The following is a 26,747-nucleotide window of genomic DNA, read 5'->3' as shown; positions in this document are numbered from 1 at the left end:
CGTTCAAGTCACCCGAGAGGTGTTGCTGTTTCAAATTCAATCGGTCTGAAGACGCGAAAACGTGCTCTCACTGCGTCGTCTCTTACAACGAGCATCTCGGGAGCGCGCGCGCCTGCTTGGTAGCTCCGCACTCGTGGCCGCTGCAGAGACCAAATAATTTCAAAATTAACGTCTTCAGTGCCGGCGACACCTTTTTCGGTACCTGCTGGCCTTTTAATAAAAAGAAATTCAATCCTGCCTCTATTTTATACACTTGCTGGGCAAGAAGTCCGAATTGCCAATCCTTGCCAAAGGGTCTCATTGGAGGGGCCGTAACTATTAGTCCAACAGCATTAGGCAACATGTTTTCAATGACTGTGAAGCCTGATGTGGAGGAGAATAAGTGGACAAAGTTTAAGAAATTGAAAAAGTGTTTTTTTTTTAATTGTCGTCAGAAGTTTCCATTGTTCGGTGTTTTCTTGAACTTAGCCCCATCATATCTCTTTACTGAAAAACTATATAAATATAGGATTCGGCAGTTTGGTATATAAGCATGCGAAGAACGTAATGCGGAATTTTTGTCGCTCTGCTACAAGGCTTTCTTGAGATAAAGACCTTCAAAATAAAAAAATAACGTTTCCTGGGCCAATTTAGAGGTTTTTTATAAAAGCATCTACACTACACATAAAAACTAAAAATACCTGAGCAGAAGCAAAAACATGCATATATTTAGTTAAAGAAGTTTCAGCTACCTAACTTTAATATATTTTGTGCAATTCATAACGAAAGTTGGCCAAAGCAGCAGATCAGATGAGCGCTCCACTCCACCTCTACGTCATAATTAATTTCCTGTGCTTCGAAAACATTTTTGGCCGTGAAAACAAATTGCGGATCTCTTCTTTCCACTCATCAGGCAATAATATATCAAATTTTGAAATAAATTTAAGAGGTCGACCAGCCATAGTTTGTTCGATCTTATGTGGAATCACCCAGTAGCAGAATTTGACTTTTGGTAGAATGCAAGTGACACATCAGATCACTCTACAACGAAATTGACGGAACACACAAAAAAGTTCGTAGTCGCGGGATTTCGTTGGAGCGAAATTTCATGAATATACCACAAAAGTTAGGAAGATCTGAAGATTATGATTCATCCTTTGGTTCCAGCAAGCGCATGCATTATCATTTGCATTGAAATTTCGCCAACTCAGACGTACTTGGCCGCACACCGAGTGAACGTATTTTCTCGCGTTTAACACGCATGAAATATACATCAAATTTGGAACAGGCGGTGCGGGCATAGGCGTAGCCAGAATTATTATTTGGGGGGGGGGGGGGTCGTAGTGAGGTTCAGTATAACGAGCTTTTAAACTTAACAAAATGATGAATCAATGTGAGGGTAATTTCTTCATTTAACCTTGAAGTGGGGCTTTGCGGCAGTGCGGTTTTCCCCTGGATAGGTGTATTCGCGGTATAGCACCCCTCCCCTGCAGTGAAACTGTATGTCTATTTGTTCATTTCAAAATTTAGAATAATTTAAATTAGTTTCGAAGCGAATTTGAATACTGTAATATTCGTGCGAATATTTGAACTGCTCGAATATCCGCACAAGCCCAGTGTTTGGGATCACTTGGAGTAATAAATGAGTAAGTCTGCAACTTTTTAGTGCATATCCTTATTAATGTGCGACCGGGAAATGCTGCTCAATGTAAACAAGAAGATAAGGCCAACAGACCGCGAGTAGCCATTGATTATGCTGTTGACACGATATACATTCACACTCAGGCTTCACTACAACACACAAGGAGTGTGTTGTGGCAAAGAATTAGTGACAAGGAGCGCATGCCGCATACAGTTTCTGCAAGTGACAGGTGTCAAAACGCCATTGCCTCGTAGTTCTCGAGAGGGGAAGGGTCGACAGACCTTAGACTACAGACAATATGCCGAACCATAAATAATGAAGATCACATGCACATATTTCGGTTAGGCCTATTATAACAAGGAGAAGCACATCGGTGGAAAGAGGGGGAATGGGTTCTGTGGCAATATGGAAATTATGTGCATTTGGTGACAAACAAAGCACAACTTGGGCCAGAAATGCTCCACTGCTGCTTAAGAAGGCGAAACATGAACTTTATCGCAGCTGGCACAATATGCATTTGAATGGGCACAGTGAGGCACGGAGAGGTGTAACTGTAGCAAAATGGCGCATGGGGCGCAGTTGGACCACCACTGCATGCTTGATAACATTACCTTCTGTGTGTTGCACAAGATAGCACCAATGCAAGAGCACTGCTTGCATTGACTCACCGTACTTCCCACGCTGTCACACTCACCCATATCACAAGAGGACAAGGGATCTTATAAACTTAGGCTTTATGCAGAATGTCATGGCAATGGCAAAAATTCACCTCTCATGTCTCTACAGTTGCTATCACAATGAAATAAAGCACATTAAGTAAGCTGTGACAAAGGCTACGGGTGAGTAGATTTTGCACAACAATATTGTGAGGGCCTTGCTATTTAGCGCTAGCACAGCTTTCTGCTCCAAAACAAACTGCAGGATATTTATGAGTACTACATACACGTGTGCACATACACAAAGAAGAAAGTGTGCTTTGTCGGGCTAAAATGCACATATTTAATAAAATAAAGTTTTTATAGGACAACTTAAAAATAGGGCCAAAAGTGGCTTGAGTAGCAGCAATATGCAGTACGTGCAGTTCAACAACAGTTTGTTCACTGTATCAGATATTCGTTGTCAAAAACATGAACGAGAATTGCCACTAACAAATGTGCTGTTAAAACTACGGGACAGGGTACATCAAACCACACAAGCCCATGCTTCTCCCCGAAGTAGCCCTGCGTATCTGCTGTTTAGTAATGACATTTTCAACATTGGAAGCTCACTGTGTTTTAGCTTTTTGTTGCTTCGAACCACACGCAAAAAAAAAAAATTGTTTTGCTACAATTGATAGAATGTTTGATACAGCATTTTCTTATTCATTAGAGCAGTGGTGCACTCATTGAAATGAAGAGCTGCAAGCGAAATTTTATACACGCTTTGAGATATGTTACACTCTATTCCATCCCATAGTTCATTATGTCGAAGAGTAAAGCCAGCAGTGTGACTAAGCAGACCCACATCTATCTCCCTGAGCGAATGCGCAGAGAACAACACACTGATATTGAGTTTGATCAGCCTTGTGCGACAAAAATGGCACCATTGATGCTGTGAGTGCACCTCTACGAATTCATCATGAACAACAGATAACAAGCCGTGAGAACTAGGGGTCTGCGAAAATTCAAGTCTTGAATTCGAGTCGAATAATAGCTAATTGAATAATTCGATTCAACTTTCAAATAGCTAGTATTCGAAGTTTCGAATAATTAGAGAGGACAAATACCTGAAACGCGACAAAGGCCAATGGTGCAACTTGATTAGGGTGGGGTGGCTAAAATTAACGCTAACATCATTGCAGTAGTCCTTTCATTAAAACTTTCACCGACATCCTGATTCAAAAGCGAGTGCGTGTTTATCTTAAAGGAGATTATGTCATTTGCGCACGTAAAAAAAAAAAGGACAGATGAGATAACTGTCAAGCCCTTCACAACATCGCTCCCGAAATGAATCCACGGACTTCTTGCGTAGTTCGGTTGCTTATGCCACAAGCGCCGTAAAACGTCCCGGCTTTGGTCCGCAAAACCCTCGGTGATTGGATTCACATGTGAAAATTTGTTCACGCTGTGCAGTTGCCACTGCCGCACCGCCCGCTCGTTCATAAACTCCCATCATTCTTGTGAGCAATTCAAACGCTGCTGTGAATGGGCGCCCGAATATTTTTTAGGCCCGCAGCAGCCATTGCAATGAAGCACAACATTACCATTGTAAGATGAGCTGTATTACGCTACCATAGGAGAAAAACCCAACTACCGTACCCCCTTCAGTTAGCCGTTCGGAGGTCAGAAGTGGCGCTGCTTACTGGGATAGCGGCTCCTCTATAAACATGCTTGCATGCCTATAAAAGCTGGGGGGCAAAAGTCCGGAACAAGCGCGTAATAAAGCTGTCGCCACGCCGTAGCGTCAGTGATTTTTCCTTTGTCTTGCAATAAATGGCAGTAGTACATGTTTTGTGTAAATATACTATTCGATATTTTTGGCCACTATTCGGCACTATTCAATTCGAATTCATTTCAAGATGAAATTTCACTATTCGCACACCCCTAGTGAAAACACACCAATATTTGATTTTGCACTCGAAATGCCCTTGCTCAATTAAAGTTGCACAATTTGTTTCAAAAGGCTGGTCATATGGAGTCTTTAGCCATTACATTATTTTTGTCTTTCACAATGCATACCTTAAAAAAATGCCCTGTCAGAGTCAAATAAAAAAAACAAGGCAGCACTGCCTCAATCAAAAGTTGCGATAGTTGCACATTGTTCTTCTTCACATCTACATGCACCAATGCCCACCCTTTCTTGAAGATGTACCACAATAGTATCATTAAAAATAAATCATTAGCACTAGTATTATTTACCCAGTACATCAGTCCTTACTACGTGCATTAGCAAGGAGATAAAAGAAAAGTCAGTATTAGTGACCTCAATTGTTACCCACACAAGCCTATCACTCTACATATTTGGTCTCATAATGGCACAAAGACCCCAAAATAAGATTAGAAATTGTCAAACACCACAGGTGCTAGTGTGTCTTTCCATTCACAACATATGAACTGGTGCATTTTGAAAAAGAAACATAAATATACGCAACAATTCTGTACAATTAGATAGGGTGGAAGAAATTACCTACATCCCTAGAGTGATACATTATCACTGAAAACTTTGTGCATGCAGCAACATTCATGATTCTTCCAAGATTAACCCTTGAATTGATGGAAGGCAGCCAAAAATAGCTGCACTAGTTTACACTCTCCCATGCATACCACAGAAACATGGCGGCAATACCCATGAAGCTTAAGAAGAAATCTGCAGCGAGACCAGTTACAGCTGCTCAAAAGCAAGCGAAACCATCAAAAGCCTTTACACATATCAGAGTCCGCACCAGCAAAGTTTGTGTGCAACCCATCGGATCAAACACACATATATGGTCCAAACTGTCCACAAATCATACTTTTGATCAAAGACACCATTTCAAATGATAGAGAGTCCATCGCTGAGTTGCGGCTGCACATCTACACTTGCACACTGACATATACAAAAGTGCTTCCAGAGGAATTGCATCTGTTCAGTCAGTCATGGCCACTGAGGAGGACGTTCTGAAAGTCCCGTCGTTTCACTAGAAAAAGCACCGCTCCGCCTTCTTCTACCACACATTCACACTGAAAATGTTTGAGAGCATTCAGGTTCTAGCAAAGGGCATCGGTGTTCTTGAAGAACTGCCGGATGAGGTCGTTGACCCGTTCGGCTCGCTCCCTGTGCACCCAATGTCCCGCATCGGCCAGGTACTCGACGCGCCCAAAAGCTTGCAGGATGCTGAGTTGGGCAAGCTTAAGCGTCAGATAGCGGTCCCGCTGACCCCACACGATGAGCGTGGGTGTGTTGAGGTAGCGGAAGCGCAGATCGCGGAGGCGCTCATCTTTCCGCCACAGAGCACGATAGTGGTTTACTGCCGCCGTCAGGGCCCCTGAACAAGGGAAGTGAAATTGCTGAGCTCATTGAAGTGGTGGATCTGTATACACGATTGCAGCAATTATGCCAACTGTTGGCTAAAATCCCATCCCACTCGTGCTTTCTTTGCTTTGAAAGCTTGCCAACTCTTCCATGTGATTGCTATTGTGCTCCCAAAAATTCTACATGAAACAGACATGCTTCTTCATTTGTCAAAGTATAATGTTTTACAAAAGGAGAGAACACCATCTTGATCAGACTAAAACCCTGCTTTTGTAGGAAAAGATATACTAACTCACAACCTCTACACATGACTGCTGTGAATGTAGCTTCGGTGGCAGTTGTGCAAGGGTTTGAGTTTTTGTTCTTAGTATTTGCACATCTCTTTCTCTAAGCTTAACTCCTGAAAACCACTAGAAAGCCACACACACCAAGTATTCTTGAAGCTGAACAGCCACCGGCCACAGTTTTAGATGTAGCCCGACGTTTGGAGACTTGTTCAGCCCCTTTCACAGGGGTTGACTGCATCGGTCGTGAAAGTGGCATCGTTCTGTCTCCTCCGACTTCAATACCTCCTTTCCGTCGCATTAGGAAGGACGTGTGCACATACAAGAGGCAATGTTCCCAACGAGTGGTTAATGCTGCTCTGGGGGTCTTCTGAACGTAACAAAGCCAAGCTACACTCGGAACACCCCGGCTCGTGCACCCAAACACATGGCTGCCAGTCGCATGGCCTCCAGTCAGCTCGTGTACAGGATCTTGTGCCCAAATCACCGATGAGGTCTACTACATGGTAAAAGAGCAAACTTCCCACAATGCCTCGCCACCTGCCACACCTGCCGTTAGACTTGACCAGTGACAAAGGTAACGATGCAGGCTTGTCGGTTTGTCATACCTTTAGGGGTTGAGCGCAAAAGAACACAAGGACAAAAGAGGGAATGCACCCGTGTGTGTGTGTGTGCATTCCTTTTTCTACGTCCTTGCAATATTTCGCACCCAACCCCTAAAAGTATGACTTCACCAGTGCCACATTGTAAGGGTTGTTGACCAATGTTTCGGTTTAGTGCCAAGTGCAGAGCACAGCGATTTGAGATACAATAGCAATGATGATGCCATCATAGGCCGGAAGACTAAGGCCATCTAGCAGTGGTTTGCACAAATTCCCCAGCAATCGGGTAAACTCCAGTGCAGTGAAATTTTTCTATTCCTTATATTTTTCACTTCAAAGTGCTGGTCAAATCCTTACAGAAGGGTGAGCCATACATGAGTAAATATGGTAGCTGAACTCAAGGGTTTGGGTCCAATTGATTTATTTGGAGGTAATTTCTGAACATACATAAAATGTAATTCCAGAATTACATTTTAAAGACTGAGAAAGCAATAAAGACAGATGGAAGTGTGCCATCAGCAGCTATAACATGTACCAACGATAAGCAGTGCAATGTCATTCACAGCTATGCTACAACATAAGAGCAATAAGTCTGTATTCAAGGTCTACGCTTAGTTTCCCAAATAAGGGCTCTACAGTGCAAGTATGACAACTAAGGAGCTCAATTGTTTTGTTGGTCACGATCATACAAAACCAACAAGCAATGAAGCAAACAAGAAACTGGCATACATTAAATCAAGTTGAAAATTAGTAACATTAAAAAAAGGGTAATCAAAGCGGCCAACACGTTCTTAAATGATTATAACATCAGGTGGTTACCACCACTGTATAGTGTGCTCAGACAGAGAAAACCTTACTGAAAACCTTTTCATGAAGGTTGTATCAACAAAGAAACGAGCCCTTAAGATTCCCTTCTTTCATTCACACTGAGAAAGAAAAACTTTAGCATGACTGGATGTGCAGTACCTGGCCGTGAGAGGGAATGCTTCATAACTTCCTTGACATCCACCTCTGATGGCCCCAGAGCTTTGTCAAAGAGCTCAAAGTCGTTTGCCTTGAGCACCGCTTCGGGAAGTTTGGGGCTCTGGAAGGTCACCATGTACCTGCAAGAATGGGGGCGTTTCCTTGGAGGATCACCGTCTCTCTCTCTCTCCCAAACACGAACACAGTTCGTGAACTGCCTAACCAGTAATTGACCAGGTCATCCCGTATGTGCCCTATAGTCCGAAGCGATACATTCAACTTATAGACAGTAAAGAGGAACATTACAAGTTTTACTCAATTGAATGAGTGACCACCAGTGCCAGTGGCGTAGCCAGGGGGGGCACACCGAGCCCGTGCCCCCCGAAATTTTTTTTTGCCATGGCATACACAGTACAAACTGACACTCGACCACATCTGCCTGCATTGCCCTCACTACAGATTATGGAGGTGCCCCCCGCGAAAAAAAATTTCTGCCTACGCCCCAGACCAGTGCAAGAGCCAGCCATGGCAGTGCGTAGTTTGAATTATCTGTGGAGAATCCAATTTACAAGCAAATTAATGAGCTCCTTATTATGTAGTACATGAAGTTCTATGGAGCTTGGCCAGACCACGCCATGTAGTTAAACAAAAATCGAATTAAGAAGGTGCAAATTGACCAGCTTTTACTGTGTCTTTCTTTCTAGCGTGATGCGAATGTTCTCTTTTCAGAAATCATTTGCTTAGTTGACATATGTGTAATTGTTGTCAACCTCAGCCATCCACTGGCTAGCTACGTGATTTAGGCACTTACATTCAACAGGTTGCAAATCGCCTAAAGAAAATTGTGCAACGGTGGAAACTTTGAAGCAGTACTCTGTGCACCAAACAGGTTGAGCAGTCCTGGCCGGAAAGCCAGGCTGGAGTGTAAGAGAAAAACAAGCTGTGAGAAGGAACACAGGGTAAAGATATTGTCATGACCTCGTGACCCCATGACCCAGCATATTGTCACAACCCCATGACAATGTGCTGGGTGCAACAGAGGCGTTATCTGCTGAATCCCAATGACATGTGAAGCAACCTATGTAGGCCAAACTGGCAGATGCCTTAAAGGGGTACTGACACCTTTTTTTCAAAAGCGAGTTCACTCTGCCATACAAATCTTCTGTATGCAGGAGACGGCTCTGAGCAAATATGAAGCTCAGCAAATGCTGATACGATATTTTATTTTGATATTAGAGTCAATTTTTCCATGGCGCATGTACTGACATGGACACTAGCTTGACGTCAGGCTACAGTACTAATTCTGGTGACTTCACACAGCAGTGTGGCTAGTTGTGATGACGTCAGGTACCGAAACTTCCAAGATGGCCGCTTGTACGTCACCAAAACATTCAAAATGGCCACTTGTGCGTCACCAACGGAGCCAAAGGTGCAGAGCGCCCGTGGAAACGTCACTATGTATTGTGCGAGCACGTGACGAGAAACTCGTACCGTGTTGTGACGTCAGGGTACAGTAGGAACCGAAACTAACTTTTCAAAAATTACTGTAATTACTTTTTCAGGGAGCACTCGTGCTTAGCACTACCTTTTTTAGGCTCTTGAGGGCTTGGCCTTTCCTTTGACGCAAAAAAAAACGACAACTGAAAATGTTCGTGTCAGTACCCCTTTAACGATAGGCTTCGTGACGCAAGAATGATGTAACAAAGAACCAATGCGATGAATTCCTTGCATTTCACTGCGATAAGTGCACCTGCTGGCCACACTTTAGCAAAACAGCTTGATCTGTTAAAAGAGCAAACGAAATGACTAAGGTAATCATCGAAAGAACGGTAATTTTTCTTTCCAAGGGGCTCGTTTATATGTTAGACACAATCAAATGCATTTAACAGACATTAGGCCAGGGAAAGCATAGAGGACATTAATTGTTGTCTTTTAACTGTAGCATACTAATTGTGATGTAAAGTGAAATGTACATAGGTGGATGATAAATCACCGTTTCTGTTGGTGGGATCCCGCCAATGGAAAGTGTGAAGAGAGTGCATCTTTCACCCACGTAGCTGACATCTCTACTACACAGTGGGAATAAACCACCAAACTCTCACAGGAATGTTCAAGAAGTTCCTTGGTATGTGCGAAGAGTCTGCCACTGTAACTGATAAATGCAAAAATTTCTTGGAATGTTGAGTGGATATCCTAGAGATTTCGTGCTAGAACATTGCTGTAACTGACCATGACTTGAGCATCTGTGCGAAACTGTTCTCCAGCTGGTAGCGGAAGGCCAGCGGGTGAGGGCCGTTGATGACCACCAGGCGGTCGACCATGTCCTCGTGCTTAGTGGCCAGCACCCAGGCCACCATGCCACCCAGGTCGTGGCCCACAAGAATTGCCTTGCTCCGGCCTGCACCACACGACAACACGGAAAAGTGAGCCACTAACTAAGCAGCCCTTCCAGCAACTGCGAGGTCCTCTGAAAATGGCAGCATTGTACAAGTAATGATAGCTGTACACTGCTGTGTGTGAACAAGCAGCACTTTTTGCACGAGCAATTGGCACCTCAAAATATTTTACACTGCACAGTGTATGCATATGTATTACATACATGCACTTGGAGATGTCAAGACCACCACCCCTTGAAGTACAGTGTGGCTATGCTGCTTTGCACCAGCTGGTTTCATCTTGTGCCAGCAAATGTCCTTCTCTCACCACAATACCCAATTCTTTGCCATACTTGAATGCAGTTGCCTTCTCTTGGCAATTAGTAGTATCCTGTACTTCAATAATGGCCCCACATAGCAGGGCCCATAATGTTTTACACTTCTCAAGGAATTGGACTTTTCTGGCTAAACCCCCGTCTTCATGTGCACTTGCCAGTGAGTCACGAGCACACGGATAATCTGTGTATTAGCCTCTACGCCTCATTTGTGCTTCTGATAAAAACAAGGAACACTTCATAGATGCAATGTAAAGATAAAACGTTGACAACACTGTCAACATACCATGAGGTGAAGATTGTCTTTTGATAATAGATAACAGCTACTTTTTGTGAAAACAATTTAGAATATTCATTTCCTATTCGATCCAATCTCAAAAATTGCCGTATGTACACATTTAGTGCACATAAAAGGCATAACTAAAGTAGTTAATGATGACAAGGATTATTCGTATATCACACTGATTTCTCATGACAGTATAACACCTGGCGTTTTACCTTGAACTAATAAGCCAACTTGCAAGGAAAGAATACTGATGCGCACACACATAAAAACACGGACTCAGGAGACTCGGATGAGCGCAAACTTTCAACTAACTTTATTTTTTTCGCCGTCAACAATATATGCCATCAGTCACGTGGTCACAACGCTAATCGCTTTTCACTGTCAGATCACAACAAGCCACGCAAGAATCTCTTTTCACCATGCAATAAGGAAACAGTAGACTGGCTAACACACGCGTTTCCTCTAGTTGAGATAAAATAGGATTACAAAAGTTCCCTTGCGGTGCTATCTTGGCTTCGGCCCAAAACTCTGATCGCTCGGAAATTCGGTGCGCACATGCAATGTCGAACATGCGCTGGTAAATGTGCGTTCTCTTTATTAATTATGGTCAATTCATGTTCCCTTGCACGAACGTTGATGCACCTTCTGGTCTGCCCGACATAAGACTTTCCACATGAAAGTGGAATCTCATAGACGACACCAACCGCGCAGGCTACATAAGGCATTTCGTGCTTCATGCCACACACTCCAGAACTCTTCTTAGCCGAAGAAATTTTCGGGCAGAGCTTTGCCAGCTTGCGCGGGGCTAAAAAAACCATCGGCACATCGTGCCTACCCGCAACCTTCTTCAGATTGTGAGAAGTGCGGTGAATGTAGGGCAACACTACAGGGCGGCTTCTGGATTGCGGCCCTGGTGTCTTACCGGAACGGGGTGCTTTTGACTCTCGCAGGAGAGCCTCTGCGACTGCCGTAACGAGCGTGCAAGGGTATCCGGCTTCCAAGACTCGCCGTACTTGATTTCTAAAGCTGTCCTGCACAGCATGTGGGCATGACTTTCCAAGCACAGACCCCAGACAAAGCTTCACTATCGCCCGCTTAACTAGTTTCGACTGCGCTGAATCATATGGCAGCAGACTCTTCTGCGCTCGTGGGCTGTAAGACCAGCACACGTGAGTGCTTAAACAGAGCCTTAAATCTAAAAATTGCGAGTTATTGCAAGGGATTTCATGGGTAAAGGTCAAACCCTTCCCGCACTGCTGAAACGCGTCAAGGATAGAATCAACAGACTTGTCAATATTAAAATCAATGGGTTTCTTTAAAAGGATTAAAAAATCGTCTACATATCTAAAAACTTTGATAACATTAGTTGTCTCTAGGATGTTAGACAAAGAATGATCCACGTCCGCTAAAAATATGTTACACAAAGCAGGTGCCACACAGGACCCGATGCAAATCCCTTGTCACTGCAGATAAAACCGGTTCTCGTGGGCTACAAATGTAGAGCGAAGATAAAATTCAAGTAACGACATGAAGTCATTCACCAACATACCAGCGTTGTTTTGAAAGTCAATGGTCCCACCGGCTTCGATGCACTCACGTACCGCTACAAATAACTGGTCATGTGGAACAGAATAAAATAAGTTTTCAACATCAGCAGAGAACATGTAGTCAATACGATGTCTATGAGATTCCGCTTTCATGTGGAAAGTCTTATGTCGGGCAGACCGGAAGGTGCATCAACGTTCGTGCAAGGGAACATGAATTGACCATAATTAGTAAAGAGAACGCACATTTACCAGCGCATGTTCGACATTGCATGTGCGCACCGAATTTCCGAGCGATCAGAGTTTTGGGCCGAAGCCAAGATAGCACCGCAAGGGAACTTTTGGAATCCTATTTTATCTCAACTAGAGGAAACGCGTGTGTTAGCCAGTCTACTGTTTCCTTATTGCATGGTGAAAAGAGATTCTTGCGTGGCTTGTTGTGATCTGACAGTGAAAAGCGATTAGCGTTGTGACCATGTGACTGATGGCATATATTGTTGACGACGAAAAAAATAAAGTTAGTTGAAAGTTTGCGCTCGTCCGAGTCTCCTGAGTCCGTGTTTTTATGTGTGTGCGCATCAGTATTCTTTCCTTGCAAGTATGTACCAACTCGCCCGGCAGCAAGTTTTATTGAATAAGCCAACGTGCCATCTGTGTTGTAGAGGTTGTGGAGGTGCTCACCCAATGATAAAATGAGTTTCTGGACATCATCCACCATGCGTGACATGAGGTAGTCGTCCACTAGCTGGGGTCTGCTGGACAGGCCACAGCCTCGCATGTCCACAGCGACCACCCTGCAATGCACATCAGAAGACAACACAACTGCATCTGCATTCACTTAACAGCAGGCAGACATATGAACTGCTGTATGGACTCGCTACCACTTCACTATAACCTCATTATAACAGTCACATCTGATACGAAAATAACTTCGTTATATCCGAAAATGCATTATAAACATGCATTTATAACAATGTATCTATGACAGGACAATTTTTTAGTTACGTCGTTATAACCGATAATTCGTTATATCGAGGTTTGAGTGAACAAATTACCGAATTAGCAGGCAGGAAATCACAACTGTGTGACTCGCTTCTTTTCAATGTACAATCATTGCATCAGCTCACAAATGTTGAATCCCTTCTTGGTCTTCCGCACGAAAACCGCATGAAAATTCAAGATGGTGGCAGCAATGTTTTTCCGCCAGAAAAAAAAAGAAAAAGAAAAAAAATGGAGTACATGAGACTTCCTCAGAAGTCTTCTTGCTCTCGTTCGTGGCATGGCACATTAAAATGATGGCTCACGAGCACACGAAACACAATGGCAAGGCAGTCAGACCATGGGAGCCATGGCATGGAAGCCACTCTGATGATGAGCAAGTGCAACAGCCCTACGCAACTAACACAGATTTCGTAAGCCTTACTTTCGTTGACTACGTCGTCATAGGTACCATCTTCGAATACAGATCTCGAAGGTCATGCTTTTGCTCGCGAGACCCTGAAAATCGTCACAGGTGTCCATGTTTGGGGTGCGATCATTACGTGGGGAAAAAAATAAAATTTTGACGACACATTTCAGGCACAGAGCACTTAGAGACAGGGCTGCTAAACACGACTGGGTGGAATTCAAGCAAGCCACGTTGCACAGACGCTGTTGAGCATGAGTGGTGTGTGGGGAGGGGGGGGAATTCCTGCAACGGCACGGAAATTTGAAATAAGCAGTGAAAGTGGAGCGGGCACTTGCTCGGAATTTTACGGTATTCTCTACCACCAGCGAAGGTAGGCATAAGGTTGGCACCATTGAGATTACTTGTTCAGCAACTTTTCATCACTTCAAACCTCCATCTTCCCCTGAACTGGACCAGTCTCCCTTGTTTGAACCTTAAAGAGGGATGTTGCAGGACCTCTTTAATTAAGGAAGCAGTAGGGCAAAATGAGCTGAGAAGAATTGAAACGAGGTGATACCTCGCTCCAAATGAGAAAAAATCTCCATCTTTCTACAGGCTGTCCCCCTTTTTTTTTTCACCAACCAGCAAGCATCGTATCTGTGCAAAAAAAGCTCCATGGCACAAAATTCCATTTCAACAGCACTCTTGCAGAGGCCAAGGCTAGATCCAGGTCTTCATCTTGAAAAGGGCAGTTCTAAAGCTCGACTTCTTTCTTTTTTCTTTGCGGTTCGTGGTCCAACAATGCAATATGGCCGCAGCGGTCTGCTGTCGAGCACCACACACTGCCCAAATATCACTGAAAGACGACTTAGGTAAATAAACGCTCGATGACTTTTTCTTGCACAGTTGTTTCTCTTTTGTGGTCCTCAAAGCTAACCAAATATTTTTGGACTAGAATGGCTGAAAAGTGGGTAAATGTTTCGGACCGCAAAGGGTTAATGTCCTTAAAGTGTGAATGCCCAACGCCCCCACCCCCTACCAATCATGGATTCACTGTCACTGTTGCAATTATAATAAGCCATAAATATGTAGTGAGATATGAAATCGACAGTATATTCCCTACGTCTCTTTTCAGCAAATTCTTCCTTGGCTTAGTTTGCTCTCTTAAAACACCCTGCTCACATATTTGATTAAGAAAGTTCACTGCTGACACACGACTACAGAGTATAAAATCATCGGCAGAATACAATGCCACTCCACTGCATCTCTCTGTAAGAAGGCGGAGTGAATACAGAGCGACATAAAATGCAGTGCCATGGCACACACTGCAAATTATCAAAAGATAAACATAATCACTATGCGAGAACAAATGGGCGCAAGGGCTGTTATCCTATCCACCATCATCACTTGTGCTTGAGAGGTGTTGGCGCAAAAAACAATGCCCCTCACCAGTGGTCCTTCTGGAAGTGTCGTATCTGCTTCTCCCAGGTGTACCAGGTGTCTGGGAAACCGTGCAGGAATACCATCAGCGGGCTGTCATGGCTGCCAGCTGACACATAGTGCAACGTCACATCCTGCACCACAGAGAAGGGTGAGGTGCACACATTTTAAGGAATGTTACAGTCAATACAGTTGATGCTCGTTAATTCAGGTTGCACGGGACCAGAAAAAATGTCCGAATTAACCGAATTATCAAAAGTATCAGGAAAATAATAAACATATGTCTATTACACCGATACACTTTCATTTTCTTGATGAATACGTAAATTCTGTACTTATTTTGCATAAGAGCAGTATAAAAGCTGCAATTTTAGTCATCCTGCGATTTCTTTCACAATGCAACCAAAGTGCGAAATCTGCATGTCTTAATTAGCCTGAAATGTGCTCTGCACCCCTCCCTAATTACTACTGCCACCACCACCACCACACGCACATGGTGATACTCTTTTTCGACAGTAAACGAAGAAAATTTGGGCATCCACTGAAGCCTTGGGCGTAAACGACGCGATTGTGGATGGCGACCACGCTTTTTGGAATACTCGCGGCCAACGATTGTCACACGCAGTGGTAAACGCAAATAAGCATGAAGCATTCTGGCTTTCCAGTCATTGCTGTACAGTTCGCAATCATGATGACGGCGGAGCACACTACGACACCTCGTTTCAATTGCCTGTGAACGTTGTTTTCGTTCTTTTACGCTGCACATTTCCGGTGCTTGGCGCGCTCCCAGGATTGTCCGAATTAACCGGGTTGCGGCCAATTATGATCACATTAACGAGAGTTTGACTGCATTAAACAATGTACATGCTGGTCGGGACTGATGAACTTGTCCGAATTATCCGATTTTCCAAATTAACGAGGGTCAAATTAACGACCTGTATACGAGTAAAATATTAAACTGAGCAGTTTCACATGCCAAAGCAATGTTCCGACTATGAGGCATGCTCTAGCAGGGCACAAAGGATTAATCTTATGTACTTGGTTTTGTTTTTACATGCTTTCTAGTTACATACACGAGCATTTTGGCCATTTATCCCCATCAAATTGCAGCCGCAGTGGCTGGGAAATCAACCTCAGTGATGCTACCGAGGACTTCTGATTTGGAGCAATTTTTGGAGCAGCAAAATTTCCGTTTTGGAGCACTATAGAGCAGCAAAAAGTTTCATCTTGGAGCACTTTGGAGCAGATAATTTTGCATCTGGGAGCACTCTGGAGCAGCAAATTTTACATCCTGGAATGCACTACAGAAGCATATTGCATTAACATTCAAGCCCCGAAATATTATTATGGGGCTCTTATGAAGGCTAGAAATATTTCGATTCATTGAAGATCTCATGGAAAAAATCATCTTAGGAGAACTCTATACTTCACTCGCTAATGAAAAAATAAGGGCTCATGCAGTTGAGTGTTCTGGATTAACCACTTCGGCGATTATTTTCGACACTAACAAATAAACAGAATACCGGTCAATAAAATTGCATTTTATGAAATAACACTCTAAATACATCTATGTGGCTATCAGCAGACGTGGTAGACAAACGCCGCAATGTACAGCAGGGCCTCAATGCTAAAGAGCCACACTTTCCCTAATGCATTCCCCTAAGAAAACTCGAAGGCGAAAGCCAGGTTCTTTTTCTTCTCGATCGACGGGTAGATCCTCCTCCTCCCTCTCTGCAAGCTTTCTGCATCTCACCTGGTTTTGCGCTAGCTCCATGATCGGCGCACCGATCACGGAAGCAGTGTAAAGCGACGATGTCATGTGATGACGGCATCACGTGACGTCACGATATATGACGCCATGATGACGTCACAAGTTTTGACGATCTATGACGTGATGCTGACGCCATCACATGATCATTATTTTTAGCATCAATCGATTGACGCCGCCGACGGTCAATTTTCGTGTTTCATAAAGCATCTAAGGCTTTCGCATTAATATTGCACATTGAACGTTAACAGCCTTGCCGTTAACAACCTGGCCTTACATACCAAACTGTCCTCCACCATGTCACCTCTGTGCCATGCGCGAAACAGCTTCGCTTATCATCCACTTCACAGAGTGAAATGGCTCCTCAATTTTTTTTAAAATTTTTTTGTGATAGCAATGATACGGACACACTCGGCGGATTTTTGCCGTCGCCGTTACCGTAATTTTCCGTATTAGGTCCAAATTAACAACATCACCACGCGCGTTCTAGCCGCGGGTAAAAGCTCGCGAGCGCTGGCGACGAACGCGGCTGAAGCGGAGATTAAATTAGCCGGCCTTCTGTCTCCGTCGCACGGAGAGCGCATGAGATAACATCTTCCCGCGTGCGGGCCTGCCGTCGATTGCTCATCAAACAGAGAGGAAACTCCCCGCCCGTCTTTCTTAAGGAGCACGAAAGGACGCCAGGGGAGCGGAGGGGGGGGGGGGCGCATCGTTCGAAGGGCGCAGTCGCTTGCGCGCGCGCTATCTCGAGGCATCAGGAGACGGTTCGTAAACTTGCTGTGCTCTCAGCGCTTACTTCGCGTTTAGAGAACTCAGAGCACGAAAACGCTTCGGTTCCTGGAGCGGCCATATTCCGTTAAACCAGCGTTTTGTTGCGTTACGCGAGATCGGATCCAAAAGAGTTAGCAGCTAGCCTTACCTCGTTCAACAATACAAATTGTTGGTATCAAATTCATAACTGAATTTTTTTAACCGTCAGCTATTGACCCTCGAAAGCGAGAAGCGGACGTGTAGCATGGCGTAGCCGCTTCACTGTGGGCCGTGAGCGACGGGCCCGCTACTGATAGCTGCGCATTTGCGGCTGCTCCGACCATGAGATATGCTTTTATTAATGAGATTACCTTTTTAAAAAAGCAAGCAAAAGTTCGAATTGGAACCCTAGCACGTGAGCTCGAAAGGGCAGGGCCTTTTAGGGGGTATTTACCTCAGAGTGATTACAAACTGGGATGTGCTGGTGGAAGGAATTACGAAAAGGCTCTTCTGGATGAAGATCCATGGATAAAGTATAGCTGAGGAAAAGTGTCAACGCGTTCCCACCGTTCGCGTGCTCTTCCATAAATGCGAAGCAAGGAAAGTTCTATATAGTTCCATATATCTACTGCTAGGGATCCCAGATTTCATTCCGCGATGTCCAGAAACAGAAGTGACAGACATTTCAGCGGCACGCATGTAGTTATTACTGGACATTGCTCTGCTTGCGCGCCATGCGACGCTTGAAACGACCTATCAGTAGCGTTTCTGGAACAGACGACGTCCGTAAATGAATCTTTTTAGAATGAATACTTACCAACTAGCTCAGCTCTCTGTTATTCTATGAATCGCCGTCGCACTTTCTCGCTACCGATAGGCCTAGACGTCACGAGCCTCTGCGCAGAGCGCGTTTTGCTGTCGAGCCGACTTGCAGAACAGAAGCTACGTCGGCACCGTGCATGGCATCGTGGCTTACTCGGGACGCACGCGCGAGCGCTTTTTATTCGGCGGAATAATTCTTGGCCCATGGTTACGACTTTGGCAGCCCCAAGATCAAGCTGCACATGTTCTGACGCGCCGGCAGTGCGAATGCCGGTGATAGACGCCCCCAAACGCGAGACTTTGGCGCAGTTTGGTGCAATTTTCGTCGATATTATCAGGCTGGCGCAGTAAATACAATTTGGCGCAATTTGGCGCAGTTGGCGCAGGAGTGGAATCACTGCAACCTGCAACTTCACACAGCAATCTCGCAGCAGTTTTCGTATTTTAGGAAGCACATTTTCACTCCATTATTGAGTGTCGATAGTGAGTGACACTGAAAGGAGATAAATAACCACCATCGACACTATGTCTACTGTAAGGTGAAGACCTCTCCCAATAATCTACAATTTACCCTGTCCTGAACTAGCCCATTCTATTTCATGCTTGCAAGCTTGTAAATTTCATCAATCCCTCTGTCACAAATGAGCGCATTATAAGGCGCGCGCGCCGCCGCTTTCAGATGACAGCAGGAAACCACAGCATCAGCCGTTTGTTCAAGTGCGTGCAACGAAAAAACAAGTATCAAAAGACACCACGAGCGCGCCTCCTCACCCCAACCGACAGTCTCCAATCAAACACCCGGCAAAGTCTAGAAACATCTAGAAGGAACGCACGATGCGACGGCAAGTGACGCCACCGCGAATTGAACCGACGAGAAGAATCTTGCCCTTTCTCTAGCTTTGGCTGTGCTTCATGTCAAAGAACACTCTAGATGCTTTTGGAACCTGTAAGCGAGGAAATATAAGCGCGCACCGATGACGGGAGCAGTCAAGCAGTCGGTCCAGAGATGGTGAAATTATGTTGAGTGGGGTTTGGCCAGCCAAAGAAGACGTGTTTATGAAGGTGTGCAGTCAGTCGATCGTCGGTCTGGAAGAATCGGATGATGACGCCGTGTGAGCAGTGACAAGTTACGTGAGTGTTTCCTGGAAGAGAAACATTCGGGACCGACGACGAAAGGGAACAATGAAGATTAGCGCTGGAGTTTTAGTGAGTGTTTCCTGAAGGAGAAGCATTCAAGTTACGTCCAAGAATTGTGGACTGGATACATTGTTGAATATTCAGGACTTTAACTGTCCTTGAATAGTTTTTAATGCATGAGATTGCATTTGTAGCATGTGATCTGTTTGTTCCCACTGTGTCAGACAACATCTAAGTTGTATTGTGAGTTGTAGTTGATACCAGCCGAGTGTGCATGTGTTTGTGATATTTGTACCGCAGTAACTGAGAGTATATTTTTGTTATCAACTCTTGGCTCTGACTCGGTCTTTGGACCACAACCGGCGTTCGCTGGTGCACTAAAAGGAGCTACTCTAAATTGTCCGCGCTTTTGTGGTGCACTTCGGGGGGCTGATACGTCAACCCTTGGAATCTGCCTGGCGATTGCCACCCGATTTACGGGACAAGTCGCACCCTCTAAGTCTCTGCCATTGGCAGCTACATTTCCCGTACCTTAATATCCATTCCGTGGCTCTAAATGTCCAATAGTTAACTGAACTGCCCAGGTCCATTGTATTCTTTTAATGTCAACTACAATATTGGCTAGGCTATCAAGTGGAATACTGGATATGACGCAAACATCAATCACTGAAAAGACTTCCCTATTATTTCAGATTTTAGTACACGGCTGGAACTGTACACCTACCTGCCTTAACGTGATACATGCATCTATACGTTTAAAGGCTATAACTTCGATAGATGCCTCAGTGCTAATGTTAATTATTGATTACCTATTTTTATTATTCTGCCACTGTAAAAATGGCAATTGAGTTCTGAAATTAAACTCAATTGTTTTTTTTAATAACAGAGAATGTTGGATGATTTGGGTGCTGTTGCATTGTTCGGGTGGTTTTTGTTGCACGTCTTAGCATATGCTGACAACTGATCGGTAACTGTGACGACATATGTGCGCAGATGAAGCCCCCTTTGCAAATAAGTTCACTGACATATTCTTGACAGCGTATGAGAAATTTTTTCTTTATAAAACGTGCACATGAGCAAAAAAAAAAAAGAGCATGCAGGGTGTGGATAATGAAAAAACATTCTAAAGCCAGAAATAAATAAAAGAAAAGCTGCCTCATCCCTGCATTACCACATGAAATTTACTTGCCAAAAAAGGAAAAATATCACTCTTCACGAGGTTAAGAGCAACTACCTGAACAACTTATTTCATACGGATATCATTAAAAGGTGAGAACTAGGGTGTGGCCACCTAAGAAACATTCCTTAAGTGTTCTGGTTAAGAAAGAACGAAGGAAGTGGACCCGAAGAGGACAGCCGTCTTCAAGACGTCAAGCGAGATGAAGTGGTCGGCAAACAATGGGAGGAAAAGAAAAGCAGCACACAATGCGGTGAGCCATGTGGATTGCTTTCCAGTCTTTTTTTTATGGCTGGAGGAAAATGCTTACATTTATGTAGAATGGAGTATTTTCTTCTGTCGTATACTTTGTTATCTTTAAACCGGCCTCGTATATGTGCCAAGAAAATGCTCCAATGTTTCTTAAATTTACACAGCCAGTCTTAAAGCAAACTAGTTGGCTAGATCCTCTTTATTTTTTCAACTGTACTGCACCAAGCTCCTGATGCACACATCACTAATTATTGTATTTCGGAAGTAATATTTACACATTTAATTTTTTTCTTTTTTATAGGATTTGCACATGATTTACTCCTTGACAAGTTTAGAAGTTGTATTCATATTGTACAATTGTTTATTTCTCTTTAGTTTTTGCTATGCAGAGCATAGCAATCAGTTTGCATTTTTTTTTAAAATGTTTAAGTGTTTCAATGCCAAATGAACACGAAAACGGTGCGTCTGTCCATTTCTGGATCGCATGAATGAAATTGTTACAGAGTAATGCATAAAATAAAAAATTTTCTTGGTGATGCTTGGCTTTGAATCCAGGGCCATGCACTCAAAGGTCCTACCCACTGTGTTAAGGACCTTTCTTTTTCTTCATTTCTACATAATTGAAGTGACAGTTGAAGTGACATCAATTAACCTGCATAAATAAAAAAATCAAGTGTCTGAATATTTATCTCTCACATAGACCACCAGGTGTGCCGGATTGATAGGTTCACCTATTGCATGGGCGTTTTCTTGCCTTCTTTCTTTTCCACCGTTGTGCGCCTTTTCAGTTGTTAGTTGGTGTTTGAGGTGTCTTGACTTCTCTGTTGTGTCTGTGTTTGCACACCTTGTCTCTTTAACATGAAGTGACAGGTGTGGCATGTAGCTAAAAGGCGAGTCAACTTAGCACACGCTGACCTGGCAGCACTAAAATCGTCTTAGTTTGATCACGTAATCGAATACAGGCAACCAATGGTTCTGTCTATACATGGTACATCTTCAGTAAAGTTTTATCGAGCTGGGGCCACATGTGCCTTCCACACTGACACGTGCTTGCAGAATCTGAGCATATCTGACGTGAACCCGTCGTACCGGCAGTACAACACAAATTCCAAAGGAAAGCACTTTCTATGAAGGCTTCGTTGAAGCATTTCACAGTGGTGGAGTAAAATCTCCCACTAGGACAAGATGTGAAGCCAACATGGAAGACTGTACGTATAGAAAAAATTGCGACTTTGTGAAATTTTCATGCGAGAGAGGTGTATTCAGTGGTCACGGTAAGCGCTTTCCGTTGGGCTGTAACCACTGAAAACCACCGAGATGCTTACAAATGCCAGAGAAAATGATAAAACACGCCTTGATGATGTCACCTGACAGCAACGTTCTGGGGAAGGTTGCCACCACAGAGTTTCCTACCATAAATGTCTACAATTTAACATCAATTAGGCGAACCCTAAAATGAGGTTACACACGGAGCTTTCTTAATGTTGATAGTGCTCACTCTTACCTGTGTTATGTTAGGCTAGATGGCAAGAGTAAAAAAAATAATAATATGAAAGATTAAACACGATGCCATCATCAAAAGACCGGCCCACATCCTCTTTTTTGTTAGTCTTCCTGCCACGCGGACGCCTTCATTATACCGTTGCCCCTGAGTGGCCGTGTTCAAGTTTCCCGCGCGCACCTAGTACGTAGTCGCCCTCCGGCCGTGACGGGCCAGACGGGCACGGGAAGCGAAATAAAAACAAACGAAGACGCGATGGCAGCGTCGATGCCGCGAACGAACGAATGAGCAGAGAACGACTTGACAGGTCGTAGCGCGCTCCAGCTGCAGACGCATTACACGCCCACGTCGACTCCTCCAAGGCGGGCACACCGCATACACAAGGGCGCCACAGCGATAGAGAGAGAGAGCGAAATGAAAACATCACAGACCAGCAAAAATCCAGTTGGCGGTCGCAGTTTTCATTTCTGCTCAGTCTGCGTGTGCTTGAATTCGCCCGTGGGCGTCCGTCAGTCACCCAGTTGGGGGAGGGCTGCTGGAGCACGCGATCGAAACAATAAAACAAAACTTTTGTGACAGGCGGGGAAAAGAAACCCCGCTGGCTCGGAACCGGCAGCGCATCAATAACTTAATCGGACATGCCTCGTCAGAGCGGTGACAGCTGCATAGCGGTCGAGTTACTGCATCGGCTCGCATCGGTGACTGCGGATGCGACAGATGCGATAAAATTTGCAATCAGCTGGGGTTACGGCGATAGGGGGGGGGGGGTCTACTTGATAACCGCGCCTGCGTGCGGCGTTCAAAACACCGCCTCGCTCAGAGATTAGAACCCTTCTAAGCCGAGAGAGCAGTTCTTGAGGAAGGGACTACGTACGAAGGGCGACACGTTCTCTCGAGACGTTACGCAATGGCTGTAATTGGACAAACGTCAGGGCCCCGTGTATTTGAAGGGCGCTAGGAGCGCCGGTTGCGATAACGATCGATTGCACGCTCACATGCACGAACAGAGAGAAAAACAAAGCTCGAGTTAACCACTGACATGCGATTAACCGAGTACAATTCACGGTGAGAGCAAGTTTCAGATTTGACTGATGCTGATGTGAGCACACATGTCTTGCCCAAACACAATCGGCTACGTACTACATAGTCTGCGACAATCATGAAAAACGCGCTCACTTCATTCACGCACGAAGCTATCACGGCAACCGAAGCAGCAATGCGATCGAAAATGACATTACACACCTCTAACGTAACGAATTCGTGGGATCCCAAAGCCGGATCGCGTAGACAGGCCGGCTCTTCGGGGCGCTGTTTGGGCGTCAGTACGGACTTCCCTTTAAATAGCAGCTGAACGCCGATCTTGAGACACATCCAGAGGCCCAAGCATGTCCCGATCGTCAGCAGCAACAGCTGGCTCAGGGCCCGACGCAAAGTCTTGAACGCCATCGCTGTGCGCCGAGTGGCGAGCTTTGCAAGGGGCCTCCTGCGCTGCGAGTTACGCTTCACCGCAATGCTCCATCATCGCCAATCTTCCCGAAGGCGCCGGCGACTCACGTGGAGCTCAGGACACAATCTGCGCATGCGCACATTTATCTGCTTCGTCAGCAACTCTCATTGAATTCGGTCATAAATAAAATTATTTCGGTCGGGCGGAAAGCTCTTTCTCACCTCAGCATCTAGTAAAAGAAACCGCTAACCTCATAAGCATTTTTTTTTTCTATGACGTTTCCGCTTCAGCTTTAAAAATGGCGGCGCCCAAGAAAAAGTTTCCCGACTCCGTTATCTGCGGGGATTTTAATTTACACCACAGCGCCTGGGCCTGTGGGACCGCTGACAGTCGCGGCAAAGACCTCGCTGCCATCCGCAGAGGGAACTGCGTGCTGCTGTGCTAGTGACGATTGACTTCTTCACCGCGCTCTCTAAATGCACTGACGCTGCCTTTACACTGTTCCAGTGAGCACCCTGTGGGGCCACAGGGTGCCCACTGTAACAGTGTCGCAAATAAGGACACAGGATGTGCAACAACCACCTTGATGCTGTCTGCCACCGGCATGCTAAACACTGGCGCAACGGAAGCTGGGAGCAGCCTTTGCTTTTCTAGTGACGAGCTTTGAAACAACTTCAACCCCTGGCGGATCTTTTCAGCCATTCTCTGCCCGAGAGCCACTGACTGCCCTGCCCTCTTCATTGCACTCTTAATGAGAAAAACCACCGGGGCAGAAATTCTTGTAGGCAAGTTTACTCCTCCTCCCCGGCCACTTCGACACTCCAGAATTCTGACCCTCCCTGCCCTCAACATGTCAGAAGTTTTCCTTGCTGAGCAGTGCTTTCTGACGGAGGGTATCCTGATTGAGATTTGCTTGCTCTGTACTGCTGAATTTGCTACTTGGAAAAAAGCGCTCATGCTTCTACCGTTCAAGAGAGGAAAGTTGGCTTCCGATCCCTATTTATGCCAACTGGCTTCTCTCACAGAAAAACCATGGAGGTTGTGGCCCTCCGACAACTCCACTGGGTCGCTTTGGCACTCAACACTTTTGCCCTGGCATAGCGGCTTCCGTTCCGGCCGCTCTACAGTCGACTCGGTTGCCGATGTGGTTGTGACGGTGGAGGAGGACAGAGCGAAAGGAGTGGCAAGACACCTCCTTCTCTTAGAATGACAGAGGGCTGAGCTGGTAGGTATTGACGTTAAAAAGACGGGGCATGCAAACACGGACACAAGAGAGAAGTCAAGACAAGACACCACATACGCCAACTAACAACTGAAAAAGGTGCACAGCAGCAAGAAAAAAAGGTGGACACGAAAACTTATCTGCGCATGCCCTAGCAAGAGGCAATACCTATCAGTCCGGCATGCATAGTGGCCTACGTGAGGGATAACTGTTTAGGCGTTTAATTTCCTCTCTATGCAAGTTAATCTGCGGGATCGAATCGTGACCGCGGCGGCTGCATTTTCGATGGAGGTGGAAATGTTTGAAGCCCGTGTACCTAGATTTAGGTGCACATTAAAGAACCCCAGGTGGTCGAAATTTCCAGAGCCCTCCACTACGGCGTCTCTCATAATCATATCGTGGGTTTGGGACGTTAAACCCCAGATATTATTATTATCTACGAAAGTTAATCAGTGGTTGGTTTACGCATGCGCTATCACTATTATCGATACACCGTGCCTCAACTATTAGACATGTTTCTTCATTCCTGTGCCTGTATAAAACTGCACATTCATCGAGTTTTGGCATGCATTTACACTCTCGACAATGTAAAGATAGGTTAGATGGTGAGGCTCCGGTTAGCAATTTCTTATGTTATTAATTGCTGGTTGGCACAGCGACCTGACTTTCCTATGTAGAAGCGGATGTAGCTAAAAGGAACCTTAGAAGCACGGAAGCTTGGGCGAGTTTGTAAGACATCATGACACAACTTCAAAGCGCTAAAAAACAGGGACAGACGAAAAAGAGTGGAAAAAGAAAGGAACCTTATACACCACACCTGTACGTCAATCAGTAAATTTGTTGGTATGTTTTATGAAACAAACGTCAGTTCACATGTCTATTACTTGCTCATTCTTTCTCTGCATGGCAGCACATATCTTACCTAGCTTATTGGTAGCCATAAAACCAACATTAATGCCATATGTACCTCCCGCTTTCTTTAGACTGCGAGATACGCAGTGAATGTAAGGAATATCTAAGAGATATTCCTTACATTCATTCACCTAGGTATTGCCTTTTGCCTGGTCATGCGCAGATAAGTTTTTGTGTCTACCTTCTCTTGCGCTGCTGTGCGCCTTGTTTAGTTGACAGTCAGTGTTTGTGGTGTCTCGAGTTCTCTCTTGTGTATTTGCACGCCCCATCTTTTTAACATGAATACCTCCTCCTTCTTGATGTGAAAGCACGTTTGATCCCCTCCTATATGCATCCATTCTGGACACTGTATGTGAGCTGGGTGCGTGTAGATGGATGCTTTCCTGTATCGAGGGTTTCCTCGCAGGCTGCTCCCTCCCTGTTCACATTGACTCTGATCTCAGTGACCCTTACCTTGTTTTGACTGGTGTCCAATAGAGCACTGCATTGAGTCCCCATTATTTAACTTGGTGCTCTCAAAGTTGCCAAATTTCATCTCTGGTCCCACACCTTGTGAAGCACATTCAGCCATTTTCGCCGATAAAAATCGCACTCTTCACATGTGGTTGCCCGTTTCAGCGACACAATCTTCAATCCATTCAATGTGTCATCAACACTGTTGATGCCTTTCTGACTGGGTGCGAGTGGACACTCTCAGCCTCTAAGGCAGAGTCTCTCTTCATGCACCTGGGAGCCATCACCTAATTTGATGCCCTTCAACTATCCCTATAAGGTTCCCCCATCCAGTGCAGTAGAAGGGTCCGTTACCTTGGGGCGACTATCGATCATTGGCTCAGCTGGCAGCCCACTGTCAAGGAGCTCCGGAGCAACAACCTTAAGGTCAACAATGTTGCTAGCAGCCTCCTTGCCCAAGGGCAAGGTTGTACTGACTC

The 26,747-nt window shown here is 44.9% G+C and overlaps 2 protein-coding genes across 12 annotated transcripts in view; both read right to left on the bottom strand.

The window, feature by feature from the left end:
- LOC119375196 (GRB10-interacting GYF protein 2) overlaps positions 1-26,747 on the bottom strand; it is a 676,837-nt gene that overhangs the window by 250,331 nt on the left and 399,759 nt on the right. The window lies entirely within an intron of this gene.
- Positions 1,844-23,780, bottom strand: LOC119375521 (AB hydrolase superfamily protein YfhM). The gene is made up of 6 exons (XM_037645712.2): positions 23,477-23,780; positions 14,837-14,961; positions 12,682-12,794; positions 9,690-9,858; positions 7,464-7,600; positions 1,844-5,624 (listed from the first exon to the last, which is right to left on the bottom strand). The coding sequence occupies exons 1-6, from the start codon at positions 23,678-23,680 to the stop codon at positions 5,347-5,349; spliced, it is 1,026 nt and encodes a 341-aa protein (XP_037501640.1). The 5' UTR covers positions 23,681-23,780; the 3' UTR covers positions 1,844-5,346.

Source organism: Rhipicephalus sanguineus, chromosome 11 (assembly GCF_013339695.2).
Source record: "Rhipicephalus sanguineus isolate Rsan-2018 chromosome 11, BIME_Rsan_1.4, whole genome shotgun sequence".
Taxonomy (NCBI): domain Eukaryota; kingdom Metazoa; phylum Arthropoda; class Arachnida; order Ixodida; family Ixodidae; genus Rhipicephalus; species Rhipicephalus sanguineus.
This window is presented reverse-complemented; position numbering and strand designations above follow the sequence as displayed.